Source organism: Apodemus sylvaticus, chromosome X, assembly GCF_947179515.1.
Source record: "Apodemus sylvaticus chromosome X, mApoSyl1.1, whole genome shotgun sequence".
NCBI classification, from domain to species: domain Eukaryota; kingdom Metazoa; phylum Chordata; class Mammalia; order Rodentia; family Muridae; genus Apodemus; species Apodemus sylvaticus.
The window spans coordinates 108,223,186-108,242,976 of record NC_067495.1 but is presented as its reverse complement, the minus strand read 5'-3'; the positions used below and the strand labels follow the sequence as shown (position 1 = coordinate 108,242,976).

General features: G+C 36.0%; 1 protein-coding gene across 2 annotated transcripts in view; it reads left to right on the top strand.

Moving 5' to 3' along the window:
- Lrch2 (leucine rich repeats and calponin homology domain containing 2) overlaps positions 1–19,791 on the top strand; it is an 88,849-nt gene that overhangs the window by 31,731 nt on the left and 37,327 nt on the right. For both annotated transcript variants that reach the window (XM_052171621.1, XM_052171620.1), the window contains exons 3-10: positions 4,184–4,310; positions 7,989–8,094; positions 8,178–8,314; positions 15,036–15,169; positions 17,716–17,803; positions 18,106–18,217; positions 18,402–18,499; positions 18,601–18,659. In XM_052171621.1, coding sequence (XP_052027581.1) covers positions 4,184–4,310; positions 7,989–8,094; positions 8,178–8,314; positions 15,036–15,169; positions 17,716–17,803; positions 18,106–18,217; positions 18,402–18,499; positions 18,601–18,659 — 861 coding nt within the window. The remainder of the gene's footprint in view (positions 1–4,183; positions 4,311–7,988; positions 8,095–8,177; positions 8,315–15,035; positions 15,170–17,715; positions 17,804–18,105; positions 18,218–18,401; positions 18,500–18,600; positions 18,660–19,791) is intronic.

The following is a 19,791-nucleotide window of genomic DNA, read 5'->3' as shown; positions in this document are numbered from 1 at the left end:
CCCTTGCTAATTCCTTTTCCAGCACATGTGTTTGTAATTAGGTCTCACTTTGAGAGGAAGGCTTTAGAATATGAATATTTTTTATCATTTGCTGACCAGTGACAAACATCTTAGGTTAAGTTTTCTTACTTGTGATGTTACCAATTCAAGAATAGGTAGATTGGGATGATGTGGTTGGAAAATGAGAGGACAGAGCACCTTTGTGTTTAACATACTTTATTTTTCAGTGATGGGGATCAACCCCGCGTGTTGTGGATGCTAGGCAAGCATTTTACCACTGAATAACATTTCTAGCCAATTCATGCTTAATTTGTATTTACCGCGTGCCAGGCGGTCTGCATCCCAAGTATTTGACTTATATTACTTCATTTAATACTCGAACATCATGCCAATATGTCTTGTATTATCCCTATATTAAAAATGAAAAAAAAACTTTGTTAAGTTTGCAAAGAGCCCTATATTCATACAGTTGTTATTTGGTGTCTGTGGTATAATGACATTCACCTCAAATACTAATGTCAATCAATATTAAGTTTCCTTACATAAAATGGCATAGTGTATGAAGGATTATGAGTGGGACATAGAACGTTGCACATTTCTGAAGTTCTTCTGGATTAGTAAGTAAAAAGTATTATCCTTCCTTTTTGTTACAGGTGCGCGCGCGCGCGCACGCGCGCGCGCGCGCGCACGCACACACACACACACACACACACACACACACACAAGTAACCTCTATTTCAAAGCCAGACTAGTATTTCTAGATATACTCTACAGAGATAAGATGGGGTGAAGGGTCTTTTCTTCCCTCCTCATTCTTGCTTGAATAACATGGAGCTTTTGTTAATATATATGTTATATAAAATATGAGGTACAGGTCTCTTAATGCTAATTAGAAAAGTAGGAAAAATGATAAGATTATCGTTTTCAGTGCTTGCTAGTATATAGTTGGAGTGTTGTCTTCTCTATATTTTGATTGTGAGTCTGGGTTAATCTGTCTGAATTTGACTTTTGACTAGAGCATGTTAAGGGTAAAGATACCAGAGTATGATTGACATTATTTCAACCCTGATCATCTGTGTAACCTTAGAATGTTTTATTTACCCTCTTTGTAGTTTATTTTTCTTTTCAAAATGGGGCTCATGATGAGTGTCTTCCCAAAGGAGATTATTGTGATGGACACTTGCGTTATTTCTTATGAGTTATTCTGAACATTTACTGGCAAATACTAAGTATTCAATAAAATGTTGTAAGTCAAGTACTAGTGGCAAGCTTTTCATCCTAGCACTCAGGAAGCAGAGGGAGCCAGATCTTTGTGATGTGATTTGATGCTAAGGATATAGCAAAGTACAGTGTGAATTCCTGTACAGCTAAAGCTATACAGAGAAAGCCTGTCTAGACAACTTGTGTACATGCATATGTGTGTGGGTGTGTGTGTGTGTGTGCACACATGCGCGTGTTTATATGAGTGCCATGCAGGTGGAGGGCAGAAGATGGTGTCAGATTCCCTGGAACTGGAGTTACAGGGAATGGTGAATTGCACCCAGCAGGTGCTGGAAAACAGATTTGGGTATGCTTCAAGAACAGTCCATATCCATAACTGTTGGCCCATAACTCCACTTTCCAAGCTACCAATCTTTTAAAAAAATAACTTCTTTCTTCACTTCAAGCAAATTTCCCTGAAAGACTTTCCGTAGTTAGGGTTATGGAGGCATTCTTTAGAAGAAGGTTCGGGTATTTTCTTTTTTTATTTTGTTTTTTTTTTTTAATTTTTTTATTCGATATAATTTATTTACATTTCAAATGATTTCCCCTTTTCTAGCCCCCCACTCCCCGAAAGTCCCGTAAGCCCCCTTCTCTCCCCTGTCCTCCCACCCAACCCTTCCCACTTCCCCGTTCTGGTTTTGCTGAGTACTGTTTAACTGAGTCTTTCCAGAACCAGGGGCCACTCCTCCTTTCTTCTTGTACCTCATTTGATGTGTGGATTATGTTTTGGGTATTCCAGCTTTCTAGGTTAATATCCACTTATTAGTGAGTGCATACCATGATTCACCTTTTGAGTCTAGGTTACCTCACTTAGTATGATGTTCTCTAGCTCCATCCATTTGCTTAAGAATTTCATGAATTCATTGTTTCTAATGGCTGAATAGTACTCCATTGTGTAGATATACCACATTTTTTGCATCCACTCTTCTGTTGAGGGATACCTGGGTTCTTTCCAGCATCTGGCAATTATAAATAGGGCTGCTATGAACATAGTAGAGCATGTATCCTTATTACATGGTGGGGAATCCTCTGGATATATGCCCAGGAGTGGTATAGCAGGATCTTCTGGAAGTGAGGTGCCCAGTTTTCGGAGGAACCGCCAGACTGATTTCCAGAGTGGTTGTACCAATTTGCAACCCCACCAGCAGTGGAGGAGTGTTCCTCTTTCTCCACACCCTCTCCAACACCTGCTGTCTCCTGAATTTTTAATCTTAGCCATTCTGACTGGTGTAAGATGAAATCTTAGGGTTGTTTTGATTTGCATTTCCCTAATGACTAATGAAGTTGAGCATTTTTTAAGATGCTTCTCTGCCATCCGAAGTTCTTCAGGCATTTACATTTCAAATTATTTCCCCTTTCCTGGATCCCCCTCCCTGAAAGTCCTATAAGCCCTCTTCTCTCCCCCTGTTCCCCCATCCACACCTTCCCACTTCCCTGTCCTGGTAATCCCCTACACTGCTGCACTGAGCCTTTCCAGGACCAGGGGCCTCTCCTTCCTTCTCCTTGGGCATCATTTGATATGTGAATTGTGCCTTGTGTATTCCAAGCTTCTAGACTAATACCCACTTATCAGTGAGTGCATTCCATGTGTATTCTTTTCTGATTGGGTTACCTCATTCAGGATATTTTCCAGTTCCACCCACTTGCCTAAGAATTTCATGAATTCATTGTTTTTAATTGCCGAGTAGTATTCCATTGTGTAAATATACCACATTTTCTGTATTGTTGAGGGGCATCTGGGTTCTTTCCAGCTTCTGGCTATTATAAATAGGGCTGCTATGAACATAGTGGAGCATGTATCCTTATTACATGCTGGGGAATCCTCTGGGTATATGCCCAGGAGTGGTATAGCAGGGTCCTCTGGTAGTATTATGCCCAGTTTTCTGAGGAACCGCCAGACTGATTTCCAGAGTGGTTGTACCAGCTTGCAACCCCACCAGCACTGGAGGAGTGTTCCTCTTTCTCCACATCCTCACCAGCACCTGTTTTATTTTTTCCTGAATATTTAATCTTAGCCATTCTGACTGGTGTGAGGTGAAATCTCAGGGTTGTTTTGATTTGCATTTCCCTGATGACTAAGGATGTTGAACATTTCTTTAGGTGCTTCTCTGCCATTTGATATTCCTCATGTGAAAACTCTTTGTTTAGCTCTGTACCCCATTAATAAAAGAATTTCTGGGGGAATCAGTATCTCCAACCTCAAGCGGTACTACAGAGTAATATTGTTAAAAACTGCATGGTATTGGTACAGTAACAGGCAGGTAGATCAATGGAATAGAATTGAAGACCCCGAAATGAATCCACACACCTATGTTCACTTGATCTTCGACAAAGGAGCTGAAAAAATCCAGTGGAAAAAAGATAGCCTTTTCAACAAATGGTGCTGGTTCAACTGGAGGTCAGCATGCAGAAGAATGCGAATTGATCCATCTTTATCGCCTTGTACTATGCTCAACTCCAAATGGATCAAGGACCTCCACATAAAGCCAGACACACTGAAACTAATAGAAAAGAAACTGGGGAAGACCCTTGAGGACATGGGCACAGAGGAAAATTTCCTGATCAAAACACCAATAGTTTATGCTCTAAGATAAAGAATTGACAAATGGGACCTCATAAATTTACTGAGTTTCTGTAAGGCAAAGGACATTGTCAAAAGAACAAAATGGCAACCAACAAATTGGGAAAAGATCTTTACCAACCCTACATCTGACAGAGGGCTTTTATCCAAGATGTACAAAGAACTCAAGAAGGTAGACTTCAGAGAGCCATGTTCTTTTTTTGTTTTTTTAAAGGAAGCACTCAATAATTGCCATTGAAAGCTTATGATTTATTATTAAGTTGCTTTTGTATTTTGTTAGATAATATTAAAAGCCAGACACATTTTTCATAATGACACTTTCTTCCTTTTTTTTTTTAGTCGAAATCTTCTATCAACTTTGCCAAAATACCTATTTGACCTTCCCCTTAAAGTTTTGGTTGTCAGCAATAATAAACTAGTATCCATTCCAGAAGAAATTGGAAAATTAAAAGATTTGATGGAGTTGGTGAGTTAAATATTGTATTAAATCATATATACATATATGTATATAACATATAATATTTACCTTTTTCTTTTGGAATTGTATGCATTCTTTTGTAGAATTTCACTGATTATTTTAAAAGCATAACTTGGTATCTGCCTAAATTCAGTTGGATAGCAATCTCAGCTACATTTATTTAGGTCTGATTTTAGCTCCCAGCCAACAGTAACTGTAATGGATGTTTAGTGATTCCTTAATATTAGAGACATAAGGAGTCTTGGTCACATGCTTTCCGACATATGTTTAAAAGTGAATCACTATTTGTTCGTTCACTTTGCGGACAGAGAAGTTTGTAAGAGATTTTTTTCCCCTAAGGTTTTATGGAGCTGATGAGGAGGCTTGGAGAAGAGTGGTAAAGACAGTGAATCCAACTGTGAGGACACTGCTGCATGCCTGGAGTCTCAGCTCCTAGCTACTCCAGGGGGAAGGCAGCTTGGTCATTTGATCTTCTGCATTCATACATCAAGCCAGGGTACCTACTGAGTCCCCTTGTCATGAAAAGAAACAAATGAATAAATAAATTCTTTAAAGGCAAAGAGAATGATGCTTACAAACAGAAGTAGTAGTAAGAAAATAACTTACTTGATTAATGATTAATATGTTCATATGACTTTATAACCCTTTTATAACCAATGTAAATGTAGAGGCAATTATATGTAATTAATTGTAGAAGTTGATATAATATCGTTGCAAAATAACATTTTACATTTTAAAGGACATTGAACCTCTAGAGCAAAATAGAACTCAAGTATTGAGCTCTTTCAATGTATTTTGTCTTTCCTCATTCTTACGCTTTGCCATACTGCTTATTTCTATTTTCTGTGCTGTAGTCAGGTAAAGCTTTCCCAATAAATTGATATTTTAGGTGTTTTCTCCTAAAATAAAGTAGGATTTTAATTTCTCTCAAGGAACAGATATTTTCTTTTCGAATGTATTTACAATATAATGGGAATATATTGTTATAAAGTACAATAATCAGAAATGTCAGGATTTTGTGTATTAAGGTACAACTTCACATCCAATTTTACTTTATGCTTTAGAACTATAGAATTCAGGGGTTATAAAAGATCCTAGAAATGATCAGATATGATTGCTTCCTAATGTAGGAAGCTCTGTAATTCTACTTATGTATATCCAACATGGACAGCTCTCTGGGTATATTTGAACCACTCCTAGGTCTCTTGAGAACTCTTATTAGTTTGTATTTTTAACCAGAATGCATGCTTCTGTCAGTTTTATCTATTGACCTTGGCTACCCTGTGAAGAAGTGCACAACTTCCCTGAAGTACTTGTAATCTACATGCATGTCTAGTACTGAAAATTTAAAGCCATTTCTTTTCTTTAGTGTATACATTCTATTTACCTTTGTTTCAATCACTTCGTTTTTTTTGAGTGATCTAGTTATTTAAATTGAACTATGTGAATTTATTAGTGTGATTAGCTATTAGAAATTTTGAGAACCAAATGTTAATAGGTGCTGAATTCTTCAGCTTCCATATTTATTCTCAGATTTATTAGTTCTTTGAGAGTTACATACAATATATTTTAATAACATTCACTGTTTCTTACAACTACCCCCTTCCCTCCCAGATCCAGCCAGTTTCTTTACCCACCCAACTTGTGCCCTCTTTTTAACATATTAAAAGCCCATCAAGTTCAATCTGTACTGCCTATATATTCATGGATGAGTGGCCTTCACCTGAAGGAGTGACCTTACACTGAAGTACAGTTGACCATACTTTTAAAACAACCAATTAATAAATTTACTCAAATAAGGAAGTTTCAATGTAATAGAAATGAAAAATCTCAGGAATCTAAATACAAGAAAAAGTGAAAACATAATTAGCCAACTCTGTGCATGTTTTTTAGTTAAACATCAATATAAATTCATATTCATCCTCTTTCTTTAGGTAAGAATAACACAGAATACATAGCATAAAGTGTCTGGAAAAATGAGAGATGCTAAATGTTTCTCACATTTAACAGATTGTATGGAATATATTTCAACAACAACATTCTACATGAATGTGTACTCCTGATTTAGTTCCATGATTTTATAGTTCCAGAAGTATGGTTTCTCTTAATTTAGCACATTGGCTTATAAATATTGAAGGCATTTTATACACAGTAACATTTTGGAAAAATTTAATATTGATTGTGTAAAATGGTGCTTTAAACTTTCAGCCTTTTCTATATAAGAAAGCAATTTTATGCATTTAAATGTTTCTTTATAAAACAAAATAAAAACTAATGACAGCTGGCATTTCTAGTACCTAGAAATAAGTTCTCTCTCATTTGTTGCACACTACAAATGATGTTATTATGCAGAATTACATTAATACCCTGGAGTTCATAAACAGTGTTACAAAACAGCCATATAAATTCTTCATCAACATACAGGGTATTCACAGATTAGCAGTAATAGGTTCTATCTTATGGCCTCTGACCTCCCTAGCCACTTGTTATTGGTCTGAAAATGGTGCCAGGTATGGATTTCAACTTGTGAATCACACATTCAATTCTATCAGAGAGTAATTTTTTTACCTTCACAGTATTCATGACAGTATTGTACCAATGGGCCTGGTAGCAGACCACAGGATTCATATCTGGGTAATATTAATGCTTACTTTTCTCTTCTGGTTGTATGCATAGTAACTTTTAGAAGTATGAAAGTAGGGATGAAGCTTCATGCTTGAAATCAAGTTGTAGCTTGATTTTTCCATGTCCTAGGTGTCAAGTAGGATGTATCTTCAAAAAAGGTGATCTCACTCTCAGTGTTTGTAATGTAACCAACAGCAATAGCAAGAGCCTGTGATATTGAATATTTTGGGTCTGCAGAGCCTCATTGGCCACATTCTCTCAAAGAAATAACCCATCCTGGACATGGGCTTTTTATTTGATCGTATATATTTTCTAATAGTGTCAATGTTGCACTATTATTGACTGGCTCCATTTTTAAACTTTTTATATATGCGTGTGTATCCATCTATATCTATCTATATTAAAGAGACTTATACAGTTGTAGATTTCCATATTCTTTTTCCCCAGAAGGTCTTTAGATGATTGCACTTTCAATCAGGGTTACATGTGTATCGCCTTGAGAGACTTCAGACTCTTCCTCATTTTGAGTATCTTTGAGTGGGATTTGGACTGCTCATATATGTGCTTGTAGCTTTCATATTCATATCTCTTTTGGAGAAAGTAATTTGTTTAAACTTACCTTGATTATGGTACCTGCCTTTCTAGCTCACATCTCTGAATCCTTGACTTTTTGAGGGTTTTATACTCCCAAATAGTCTAAAATGAACTATAATAATTGGCAGATTATTTCAGTTGGTTAATAGTTATCTATAGTATTTTATCTCACCTTGAACATTTGGCTCATTGTAGTTTCTGTGGTGAAGTTTGCTCTTTAGCTGAGAGTTTTACTTGTGTAGTTACATAATTTAATCTCATATTTTCACAGAAGATTTTTTATTGATGGTGGTATATTGGCTTATGATCCAATACAAATAAAATCCTGCCAGAGGAGGAAATTAGAAGTAACTTTGCTAGCAATTTGGCCATGTGCTTAAAGTTTAAAATTAAAAGTATGTTTGTAATTCTCAATTTTGTTACACTTTATTTTCTTGTTTTCTTTAGGACATTAGCTGCAATGAGATTCAGGTCCTTCCTCAACAAATGGGAAAATTACATTCACTTAAAGAGCTAAATATAAGAAGAAATAATCTTCAGGTTTTACCAGATGGTAAGATAGTCACTGTTTTCACTCACTGGAATAAAAAAGTAACCATACAACATTTAACTTACTTTTTTTTCATTTCTGAACAGAATTAGGAGATCTTCCCTTAGTCAAGTTGGACTTCTCCTGTAATAAAGTAACTGAAATTCCTGTTTGCTATAGGAAGCTGCATCATTTACAAGTAATAATTTTGGATAACAATCCATTGCAAGTACCACCAGCACAGGTTTGTAATAAGTATATGATACTTATTTTTCTCAGATGTTTATGATTTTATCTGTTCATTAAATTTTAAAGTAGTATCTTATCACTCAATTTTGTCTTTTATATAGCATTATTTAGAGTTTTTATAAGAACTGAAATTTTACATCTTGTATTGTTTTGTTTTAAGACAAGATCTCTTATATCTTTAGACTGGTCTCAAATTTTCTGAATGATGAATGAGTATGAATTTTGATCCACCTGCTTCTAACTGTCAAATGATGGACTTGGAAGCCTATGTCACCATGCCCTGCTAGATGTGACTTTTTATTTTAATTAGGTAGTAATTGTAGTGTAGATTACAGACAAACATTTGGGAAAGCTAGAATCATCTTTTGTGTGAATTTGTAATTCTAATTGTAAATGTTATTTTAAGAAGACAGTTTCTGACTGAATATGCTCAAGTATATATTTGCTTGATATTTGTTGTTAGGGTGATGCTATAATGGGAATTGAGATATGGGTTGGAATTTGAGTTCCTCTAGGAAAAATCCTTTCTGGGAGTTCAAATGGGCTGCCTGCTAGACCAAGAGTACTTTACCTGAGGTAAGACATCTCTCTTAAGGAAGACTAGTCACATATAGCTTCCAGCATATTTTTTTAACTGAGATAGAATTCATACAGATAGAAAAATTACAAATGGAAAACATTACATTTGGCTTTCAATATAATGAGTATTAAAGCCACAAGGAATCCAGTAAAACAATAAAGAATCACTAAGATATACACCCAGAAGGACAAAGAGAGTTCATGAGAAGCAGACAGCAGATATTTGAAAATGTAAAATAGGTGAAATAGTGGTAACTAATGCCCCCACTCCGAAGGCAGACATTTGCCTGAGGAGCACAGCAGTTCCTACTCCCTCCAAGCGTGGGTCCCTGGCATATGAAGAACTGTCTTTGTTGGCTTGTTCATTTTAGTCTTTCAATAATGATTCATTGCGTTCATTACAAAGTGCATTTTTAAATATACTTGTTTATTTTTACATAACTTCATACAATGTGTCTTGATCACATTCACATTCACTCCCACTCCTCCCTCTTCTCCTTCCTCCTCCCTGATCTACCCGTTCCCATCATGGCAGCGGTGGCAGCTGCTTTTGCTGCTGCTTCTTCTCCTTCTTCTTTCTTCCTTCTTCCTCCTTTCTTTTCTACTTTTTTCTTTTTATATTCAATATCTTCCTCCTTTGTCACGAATAATTGACTATGTTTACAGTGCCAAGCAAGAACTCCCTTTATTGAATGAAGTGACTATATTTTTACCTCTCAAAAGACATAGATTATCTAACAAAGCCCAGTTTCAGACATGAGAAACCTCTTTTCAAGTTTCTGCTCAGGGGCACCAAAAGGAACCCCCCAAACAATATATGCTATGGTCAATGCCTTAGTGCCTTCCAGAAAAAGAAGGTAAGATTCCATTGCTGAAGACATCATATACATCATACATTGGATTTGGAGGAATCCGTCTGAAATTTAACTGGAAGCATCAGTGAGAATTTGCAATCATAGTTTCATAAGGAACCATACATGCAAGCTGTCAATAGATGAAAACATCAATGAACTATTACATTGCTTGCCATGGCAAGGCATTCTTAAAGGTGCCAAAAAGGCACTAATGCTAAAAATTAATAAATGGAATTCTTGAAATAAATTTTTTTTTTCTGCGCAGCAAAGGATACCATCACTTGAGTAAAGAGCCAGCATATAAAATGGGAACAAATCTTTATAAGCCTTAGCTCTGTGGAAAGGTCAGCTTCTAAAATATTAAAAAAAAAAACGTATATAAGAATCTGAACATCATGGAAATGAACAATTAAAATTGGAGCATGAAACACATAAGTTTCAAAAGAAGAGAAATACCTGAGAATTATTTTAAGAATGTTCACCATCTTCAACTATCAGGGAAATAAAAAACAAAATTAGTTTGATATTTCATCCTACTTAAGTTAGTTTGGCTATTAAAACAAATCAGAACAAACTAAACCCCCAAACTACTCAACATCAAGTGACCACAAATGCTTGCAAGGATGGGCATGCAGCAAACACACATAAACTCTTAGTGCTGGTACAAAAATGATGCAACCTCTATGGAAATTCCATTCCTCAAAAAGCTAGAAACAGATCTGCCACGCAACTCAGTCATACCACTCCTGGGCATATTCCCAAAGGATTCTATATCTTTCAACACAGATACTTTGGCCTCCCATGTTCACTGGAAAAGGAAAGCAGCCTAGATGTCCATCAACTGAAGGACATTGATAATGAAAATATGTTACATGTACTCAATGAAAGTTCACTTATTTTTTTTATTTTATTTTATTTTATTTTTTCATTGTTATTTTTGGAATTGGGGATTACAGCCAAAGGCTCATGCATACATGCTAGGCAGGTTTTCTATTGAGCTACAGTCCCAGCTCATTTTTCTTTCTGTAAAGGGATGAGTTCTCTTCCCCAACATACTAGTACTTTCCTGAGTAATGAAACTTACAAAAACTAGTGTTCTATCTTGCTATTTATTGTACTTGATACTGCCCTCAAAAGGTGAAGACAGTAAGAAGGGTTTTCTCCAAAGACACATGCTTTCCAGTGCCCCAATTTTCTTCCTTAGAGTGGTCTACTATGCTCAAGAAAAACTATTTGCCGGGTGCATCGGTACAAGCTGTTGATTATTTCTGAACTCCATTTGAACTTACTCAGCTCCAAAGTAGAACTAATCATTGTTTCTCTCTCTCTCTCTCTCTCTCTCTCTCTCTCTCTCTCTCTCTCTCTCTCTCTCTCTCTCTCTCCCTCCCTCCCTCCCTTCTTCCTCCCTCTCTCCCTCCTCCCTTCCTTCCTGCCTTCCCCTCTGCCTTGAAAAAAATTCATTCACTAAAAATTTTCACTTTTCCTTAGAAAATAACACAGATATGTTTTGCCCCTGGGTCTGTGCTCTGTGACTTTCTTTTTTTTTTTTATTCGATATAATTTATTTACATTTCAAATGATTTCCCCTTTTCTAGCCCCCCCACTCCCCGAAAGTCCCGTAAGTCCCCTTCTCTTCCCCTGTCCTCCCTCCCACCCCTTCCCACTTCCCCGTTCTGGTTTTGCTGAATACTGTTTCACTGAGTCTTTCCAGAACCAGGGGCCACTCCTCCTTTCTTCTTGTATCTCATTTGATGTGTGGATTATGTTTTGGGTATTCCAGTTTTCCAGGTTAATAACCAATGAAAGTTCACTTATAAAGAAAAATAAAATTCTCAGATAAATGGTTGGAACTGGAAATAATTATCCCTGCTCAGGTAGCCCAGACACAGACAAAGTATTGCCATGTGTTTTCTCTCACATGTGGATGACACTTTAGATGTGTATGTTCTAATTGGAGTACCCATAGAAGTCAGGAAACCCGTAAGGACTAAATTAGGAGTCATAGGAATACAGTTTCAAGGAATTGGGAATAGAAGACAGGTGGGGGGAGCTGGGAGAAAAAATCATGGACTAAAGGTTAAATGAAGTGGGCGGTGGAAGGACAGGAGGCTGACTTTTCTCCATTGTATATTGTGAGCTAATTTGTAAAAAAGTAAAGTAAAATCCGACTGTGTACATCTGCATCTGTATTGGTTCCACTCTGGCAGAGCCTCTCAGTGGAGAGCCATACTGGCCTCCTGTCAGCAAGGACTTCTTGGCATCAGCATTAGTGTCTCGGTTTGGAGTCTTCATGTGGGATGGATCCCCAGGTGGGGGCAGTCTGTGAATGGCCTTTCCTTCAGTCTCTGATCCACTCCAAGTCTCTGCATTTCCTTTTGACAGAAGGAATTCTGGATTAATATTTTTTTAGTGCAGGGACCCCAACAGGGAAGTCAGGGCAAGACCTGTAGCACTTGGGTTGAAGGGGCTTGCAATGTCATAGGAAGAACAACAATGTCAACTGGTCAGACCTCCCCCCACCCAGAGCTCTCAGGGAATAAATCACCAACCAAAGCCTATACATGGAGGGACCTATGGCCCCAGCTACATATTTAGCAGAGGATGGCCTTGTTGTATGTCAATGGGAGGAGAGGCCCTTGGTTCTGTGCAATCTTGATGACCCAGGATAGGGGCATGATAGGCTGTTGAGGCAGGAGTGAGTGGGTGGGCGGGTGTGGGAGCACCCTCATAGAGGCAGGAGGGAGAGAGAAAGGGATAGGGAGCTTGTGGAGGGGAATCTGGGATAATATTTGAAATGCAAAATAAAATAACCAATAAAAATGTGGAAAAAAAAGAAAATTTGGTAGCTATATGAACTTGAGTTTATATAGCTCATCTATTCTATTGATCAACATGTCTGTTTTTATACAAGCAGCATGCTGTTTTATTACCATAATTTAATAATATAAATTGAAATCAGGGATTTTGATATCTCTAGCACTGTTTTCACTGTTAAGGATTGTTTTGATTGTCCTAGCTCTTTTTATTTTCTTTGTTATACTTACTTTACAATAGTGCTTAGTCTCTCTCTCTCTTTAACCTCCTCCTCCTCTCTCTCCCTGTCCCTCCCCTCCTCCTCCTCACCCTTTCTCTCTCTCTCTTTCTCTCTCTCTCTCTCTCTCTGTCTCTCTCTCTCTGTCTCTCTCTCTGTCTCTCTCTATCTCTCTCTCTGTGTGTGTGTGTGTATTTGTTAATGTGAGTATGCACATGTCATAATACAAATGTCGGTGGACAATCTTATGGGCTCAGGAATTGGTCCTTATTTTTCACTTAGTTTGAAGAAGGATCTCTTGTTTTCTCTCTGCATATGTGAGGCTAACTCATTGCCAGTTTTAAGATAGTTTCCTCTCTCCACAACTCATTGCCAGTTTTAAGATAGTTTCCTCTCTCCACATTCTATCTTACCATAAGAGTATTAGGATTAGAGTTGGGGGATACTATATTTTCGTTGTTGTTTTATAATGTGGATTTAAGGAATCAAACATAGGGCATCATGCATTTGTGGCAAGTGCTTTACTGAGTGAGTCATATTTTCAGCCAGCATACCTTCCATGTAGATTTTGCATACAGAAAACCATGTTTTCTGTATGAGCAACAGACGTGTTTTCTTTGAGCATTTTCCTTGTTGAACTTTTACAATTGCATTGATAATGTGATTTTTTTGTTTGTTTATTGTTTTGTTGGTTTGTTTTTGAGACCGAGTTTCTTTGTGTGTAGCCAGTGATGTCCTGGAACTTGCTCTATATTGACTGTTTGAAATAAAGGTGTATGCCACCACTGCCTAACACTTTAGTTTTAAATTGATTTATTATCTATTTACACAGTCTTCATTAGTCCCTTTTTAATATTTTATATCACGTTTTTGGTTTGGATGAGAGTATGTATGTATATTTTCTCTGTTTTCACTAAATCAGAGAATAGTATGTTTCTAATTTTTGTAATAAAAGTGTTATCTATGATATAGATCATTTAGTGTTTAGTAGTTTTCCCATTTTACTTTTAATAAGAAAATGTGAATTAAATATTGAAAAATGGGTTAGAGATATAGATTAGCAGTTAAGAACAATTTCTGTTCTTTCAAAGGCCCCAGATTCTGTTTCCAGCACATGAAAAAAAAACATGCCAGTTCCAGCATCTCCTGCACTCTCTTATTACTTCCATGGTTGTCAGCTATACATGTGGTACATGCAGGCAAACATGCATATACATAAGATAAAAATGAAATGCACACAGGGATTGCACAGATCTAAACCTAATGGGACCTGCAGAGATAGGATCTAGATACAAGTCTCATTCATAACTCAGAAGCTATTTCCTACTGACAGCCACTTGCAAAGGAGGATTTCCTTTTTACCCATGGATTTTCATTGGTTATGCAAACCACATCTCTCGACCCAGGAGATGGCCAAACTGAAATGAACTCAACTGTATTTTTGAAAGCTTTTTTATTGTCTCACAATGATTTGTCTGAGCTATTTTTTTAATCTTACAGAACTTTTGTTTATACATTGTGGCTTCCAATCATGGTTTTATTGGTTTTATGAGAAGGAAGTATGTATTTCAGCACCTTTATGTGTTTTTTTGTCCATTTTCTTTGTTCTTTTTGTTTTGTTCTATTTAGTTTATAAATTATATTTTGTAGTATAAAAATAATAATAATAAATAAAAAGGGTGTGGATTTGGGTGGGATTGGAAGTGGAGAGGATCTGGGTTGAATTAGGGGAAACTATGATCAGAATGCATTATATAAAGAGATCTATTTTCAATTAGAAGATGAGAAGAAAAACTAACCCAATTATTAACTAATAAAAATAATATAGAATACTTTTTGATAAGATGATAGTAAGTTTTTATTGTTATAGTATTGTCACCTTTTCCTATCTTGCTCCAGACACATAATGCATGAAAATACTGTTGTGATTTTAGGATATTTTGATATTATTTCAATTTATAAATCACTTGATAGTGTTCCATTATATTTGAATTTATGGGACAGAGAGATTGCTCAGCAGTTAAGTGTACTTCCTCTCTTTGAAGAGTACCTGAGATTTTTTTTTCCAGCTGCTATATTGAGGCTCATGACCATCTATAACTCTAATTCCAGGCATCCTATGTCCTTTTCTGGACTCTACCATATGGCACACACATGGTGTACATTCTTACAGGCAAATCACTCATACACATAAGAATAAATAAATATTTGAATTTAAAATTCTTACTCAATGCTTCCTTTTTTGTTTACAGATATGCTTAAAGGGTAAAGTACACATATTTAAGTACTTAAATATACAAGCTTGTTGTAGAATGGATAAGAAACCAGATTCCCTCGATCTCCCATCACTGAATAAAAGAATGCCTTCTCAGCCTCTTACAGACAGGTAAATAGTCTTACAGCTTCAGACAATGATTGTGCTCTGTTTTTATAAAAGAAATTTATCATTTGTAAGTATACTGAATATATTTAGCCAAATTAGTGTTTAAAAATCTTCATTGAATTTTTTCATTGAATAACCTCTATGGCAAACTTCTGAACTAAATGTGAAATTTTTCTTTAGGTAGTTATTATTTTAGTACAAAAATGTAAATACTTTACAGTATAAGTTACAGCATTGACATCCTTTCTGTGACAACTGGTAACCTACTTTTGATCACCATATTAATACTTGTAATGACTAGTTGAATTTGTCTTTCAAGTGACTTTGAGGGAAGAGGAAGAGATTTTGAAGATACCTTTAGTCCTTATTTTAATGTTCTTTTCTTTTTCCAATGTTGAGTCTTCAATCTAAGCAAGTGCTCTATCACTGAGTGCTCCTCCCCAGCTCTGTGTGTGTGTGCGTGTGTGTGTGTGTTCTTTTTTTTGGAGGACTGGGAGTTTAGTGCAGAGCCTGTTTTATACTAGACAATTGCCCTGCCAGTCAGCTATACCTCTTCATTTCCTGGTCAAAAATGATTTATTATTGGTCTTTGATTATGCTGTTTTCTTTATGACATTTTAATATTGTAGATTTTTGTTTTAATTCATACTTTAAATGTAGATTAGTTTGAAAGAATTTTTCAAAATGCAATTCCATCCAGAAATATGGAAAATAACTTGGTGTGGGGTAAGACTACAGAAAGGGTGATTGTAATCACCTAAAATATGTAATGGTTTGTCATTGATTTATATGATAAATTTGATATTTTGGATGGCATTTTAGTAAGTACTACTGTTAACAGTAAAGCCCTCGAGTTCTCAAATAGCACATTCCCATGAATCTTTCTTTTGCCTCCATAAAATATTTATGTATTATATTAATTCCTAAATTGTATTTTCGTTAATATTAGTAGTACAGCAACATTAATATTCTATTGAAGTCACAATTAGTATCTATACTAATCTCTATTCATATGCCTATTAGTTTTGCAAGTGAGACACTTTATTATTTATGGTGTTCATTTTTTTCGCAGTCATTTCTGATATCCATAGCTTTTAAATACTTACTGTTAGACTCTGGGTATATTTTGTTGAAAGCTGTAAGTGTTGGTCTTGGCATCTCATGGAACTTACAGTCTAGGTGGAAGAATCAGTGAACAAACAAAACAAGGAAACAAGAGTTCAGTTCATTTTGCACTGCTATAATATTAAGTAGGCATTTTTGTGCCTCGCAGTTTTGTTGACTGATTAATTCCAACATGACATTCAGTGACATGTCAAAAGGTAATAGATAAGGAAACGAACTTGGGAGATGTGAACATGGTGTCAAATTTACTTTCTTGGCAAATATATTTCCAGGATGAGAAAATAACTACTACAATAGAAAGGTTAATCTCTTCATAAATTGCACTCTTATGGCCAAAACCCCTACCAGACCCCACAAGACAATGCTTTTGTATTAGGATTTAAGTTTACAATACATTCAGACAATAGCATGCCTATTTTCTACCCCCTTACTCTCCCCCTCCCTTTCTTCCTCTCCCTCCCCTCCTTCCCTTTCTCTTTTACACAGTCACAAGTGTTGCCTAGACATGATAGTTCATGTTACCATTTTTCAAGAATTCCATGGTACTTAAGTTACCAGCAATCAGCAGAAACCATTCTTAAATTCTGAATTTTCTCTTTTCTGGGGATGCCAATGTATAGTATGAGTATATCCTTGTGCTGCTGGACAGTGACAGTGAGCTTTTGCTGGATCACAGGAATAGGCAATACTCTAGAGTGGACTGAGTGTTGATGAAGTATGCTGTTTCAGATGCATGGTGAATGCTTTTTAATTTGAAATATTTTTTTAGCTTACTATTAATTCATTGGAACCTTTTACCTGTATGCAAAATCTGAAATTGTGACAGACTTTGAAAGAAATATCTCTAGTCATATTTCAAGTCTTTGGTCAAGGAATATGTGTATGGGGTATTGAATAATAATAAATAATCTATTAACTACTATTAAATTATTATTATTATTATTCCTTCGATTCAGGGTTTCTTGGTGTAGACTTTGGTTGTGCTGGAACTCATTCTGTAGCTCAGGCTCCTACTCACAAAGGTCTTTCTGTCTTTCTCTCCTTGAGTGCTATAATTAAAGGCATGTGCCACCACCACCTGGAGAAGTTGAAGGTTTTTAGTGTGTTTTGTTTTGTTTTTTTGTTTTGTTTTTTTGTTGAGACAAGATTTCACTGTCTGACCTAGATGTAAACCAGTATGGTCTGTTCTTCTGAGGACCCTTCAACTATGTTTTTTAAGTCATAGGCTGGTGCCGCCAGGCCTGCAATCACCCTTAAATGACATGAATAAAATATTTTATAGGAAAATTTCTGGTATTTCTTCTTTTAAGAATGTTTGACATCAAAACTACTTATTTTGCATTATCTAGGGACAGTTTAGCTCAATTTGCTTTACATATTTAAGAAAAAAAATCTAGCTGCTCTAATTATTTCTATTTCTACAGCATGGAAGATTTTTATCCAAACAAAAATCATGGCCCTGACTCTGGAATCGGAAGTGATAACGGAGAGAAGAGATTGTCTACAACGGAAGTGAGTTTTTTTCTCTTGCTGGCCTGTGTTGTTTTGTTATTTCTTAGAGCTTTGAAAAAGAGGCACTTGAATGCATTGGATTTTCCTTTTCAGGCAGATATAACTTTTGTTATATTTTATGACTTCAAAAGAAGGAGTACCTATCGATTTTTCAAAGCAGAACATTCATTGTAACATGGATTTTGGGTTGGAAATCTGGAGATGTAAAGCAGATATTTTCTAGTTCCAATTTAATCAAAGAAGCAAAAAGTTCCTTGTGTGTTTCAAATGCCTCATTTATACTGTGTGCTTGCTCCTTTTAGCCTTCAGATGATGACACAATCAGCCTTCACTCTCAAGTCTCAGAATCGAATAGAGAGCAAACATCAAGGAATGAAAGTCATATAACAGGAAGCAAGCCTGATTCTCAGAAAGGTAATCTCTAGGTTAAACTCATTTATACAGCCCATATTTAAAAAATGAAATTTTTATTTGAAATAGACATTGAAAACTTTTAAGATTATAAGATATAGCTTGTATTGCAAAAAGTGAACTTTTATCTTGAAAACTAAAATAAGTAGAGCATCTATAATATTTTATGATATTAATCTGTACCTAGACCAGGAGGTGTATGATTTTATTGATCCCAACACGGAAGATGTAGTAGTTCCTGAACAAGGAGATACACATATTGGATCATTTGTTTCTTTCCTTAAGGTAAGTATGGAAAATTCAGTGAACATTGTTAACATTCACTCTATCCTGACAATATAAAAGTATACCATGCAATTTAAAATAATGATTTTGCTTTTTATAAGGGGAAAGAAAAGTGCTCTGAAAAATCTCAGAAAAATGAAGAACCAGCAAATGAAAAAAAGTAAGTATGCTCTCATTTTCAAAATACAGTGTGAATTATGAATACTGGGTTTATTCATTATGTATTCCTACTTGAGAGCATGTAAGACGTTTACATATGTCATGGGTTTCCCTGAGCATGTTTAGATAGTTAACTTTCAAGTACTTCAAATTAATAATTATAATAAACATTTGGTTTTCCCCTTGAAGTAGAATAATAATCATGCCTTACTATTTTGTGACCTAGAAGGACTGTGTCTTCACAAACACTGCTTCATTTGCGTTTCTCATAGAAATGCCAACAGGATTATTTTATCAATAAGGACGCTGAGGCCTAGAGTCCTGAATTTCTGGAACTTGAGCTTTCTGTTTCTTGATTTAACATTTCATATTATCTACTAAAAGACTATAAACTATCTATTGAAGGCTTGTCCCCAGTCCCCACTAGTGTCAGAACTGAGTTTTCTCCCAGCGTTTCTAGTCTTCTCTGCACACTATGTTTTCTTCAAGCGACTTTATTGGTAATCTTGTTGAGTGCTAAGTGCTAGGTGAGCTCCATGCCCCATGCCTGATAAACACATATACTCCAAGCTACTTACCTGGAAAATTGCTTATTTTCTAATAACTTGTTAATACATGTCTCTTACCCAGTTATGAAAGCTTTGTTTTGTAATCTCTTTTGGTAATACTGAGGATTGCGTGTTCAGTCTTCAGCATGCTACTAGACAAGTGCTCTCTACCACTAAGGTATCTTAGTGGTATCTACCACTAGTCTCAGTCCCACCTTATTAATGAGTTTTTAGACAATTTTGCAGATGTACACAAGGTGTAGTTGTCATTCTCATCTCCCATGCCATTGCTATGCCTATTGTCCCCACTCTCCACTGACATTTCCTGCACATTGTTCATTTCTATTCATTTTGTTTTGTGGTCCACTGAAATTAATTGCCTGTGTCAATTATGGACTCAAAACTATCTGTTGTAACAGGGTGACTCACTAATGCATATAAAACTAAACACAACAGTTCCCTGTCTTCAAGACTCTATCAATTGCCAGTAGTTCAGAAGTGATAGTAGGCAACATGTATTCCCTACTTCCTTGACCTATTGCTGATAGGTCTTGTGTGGGCCTAAAAGAAGCTGTGATTTTTTGT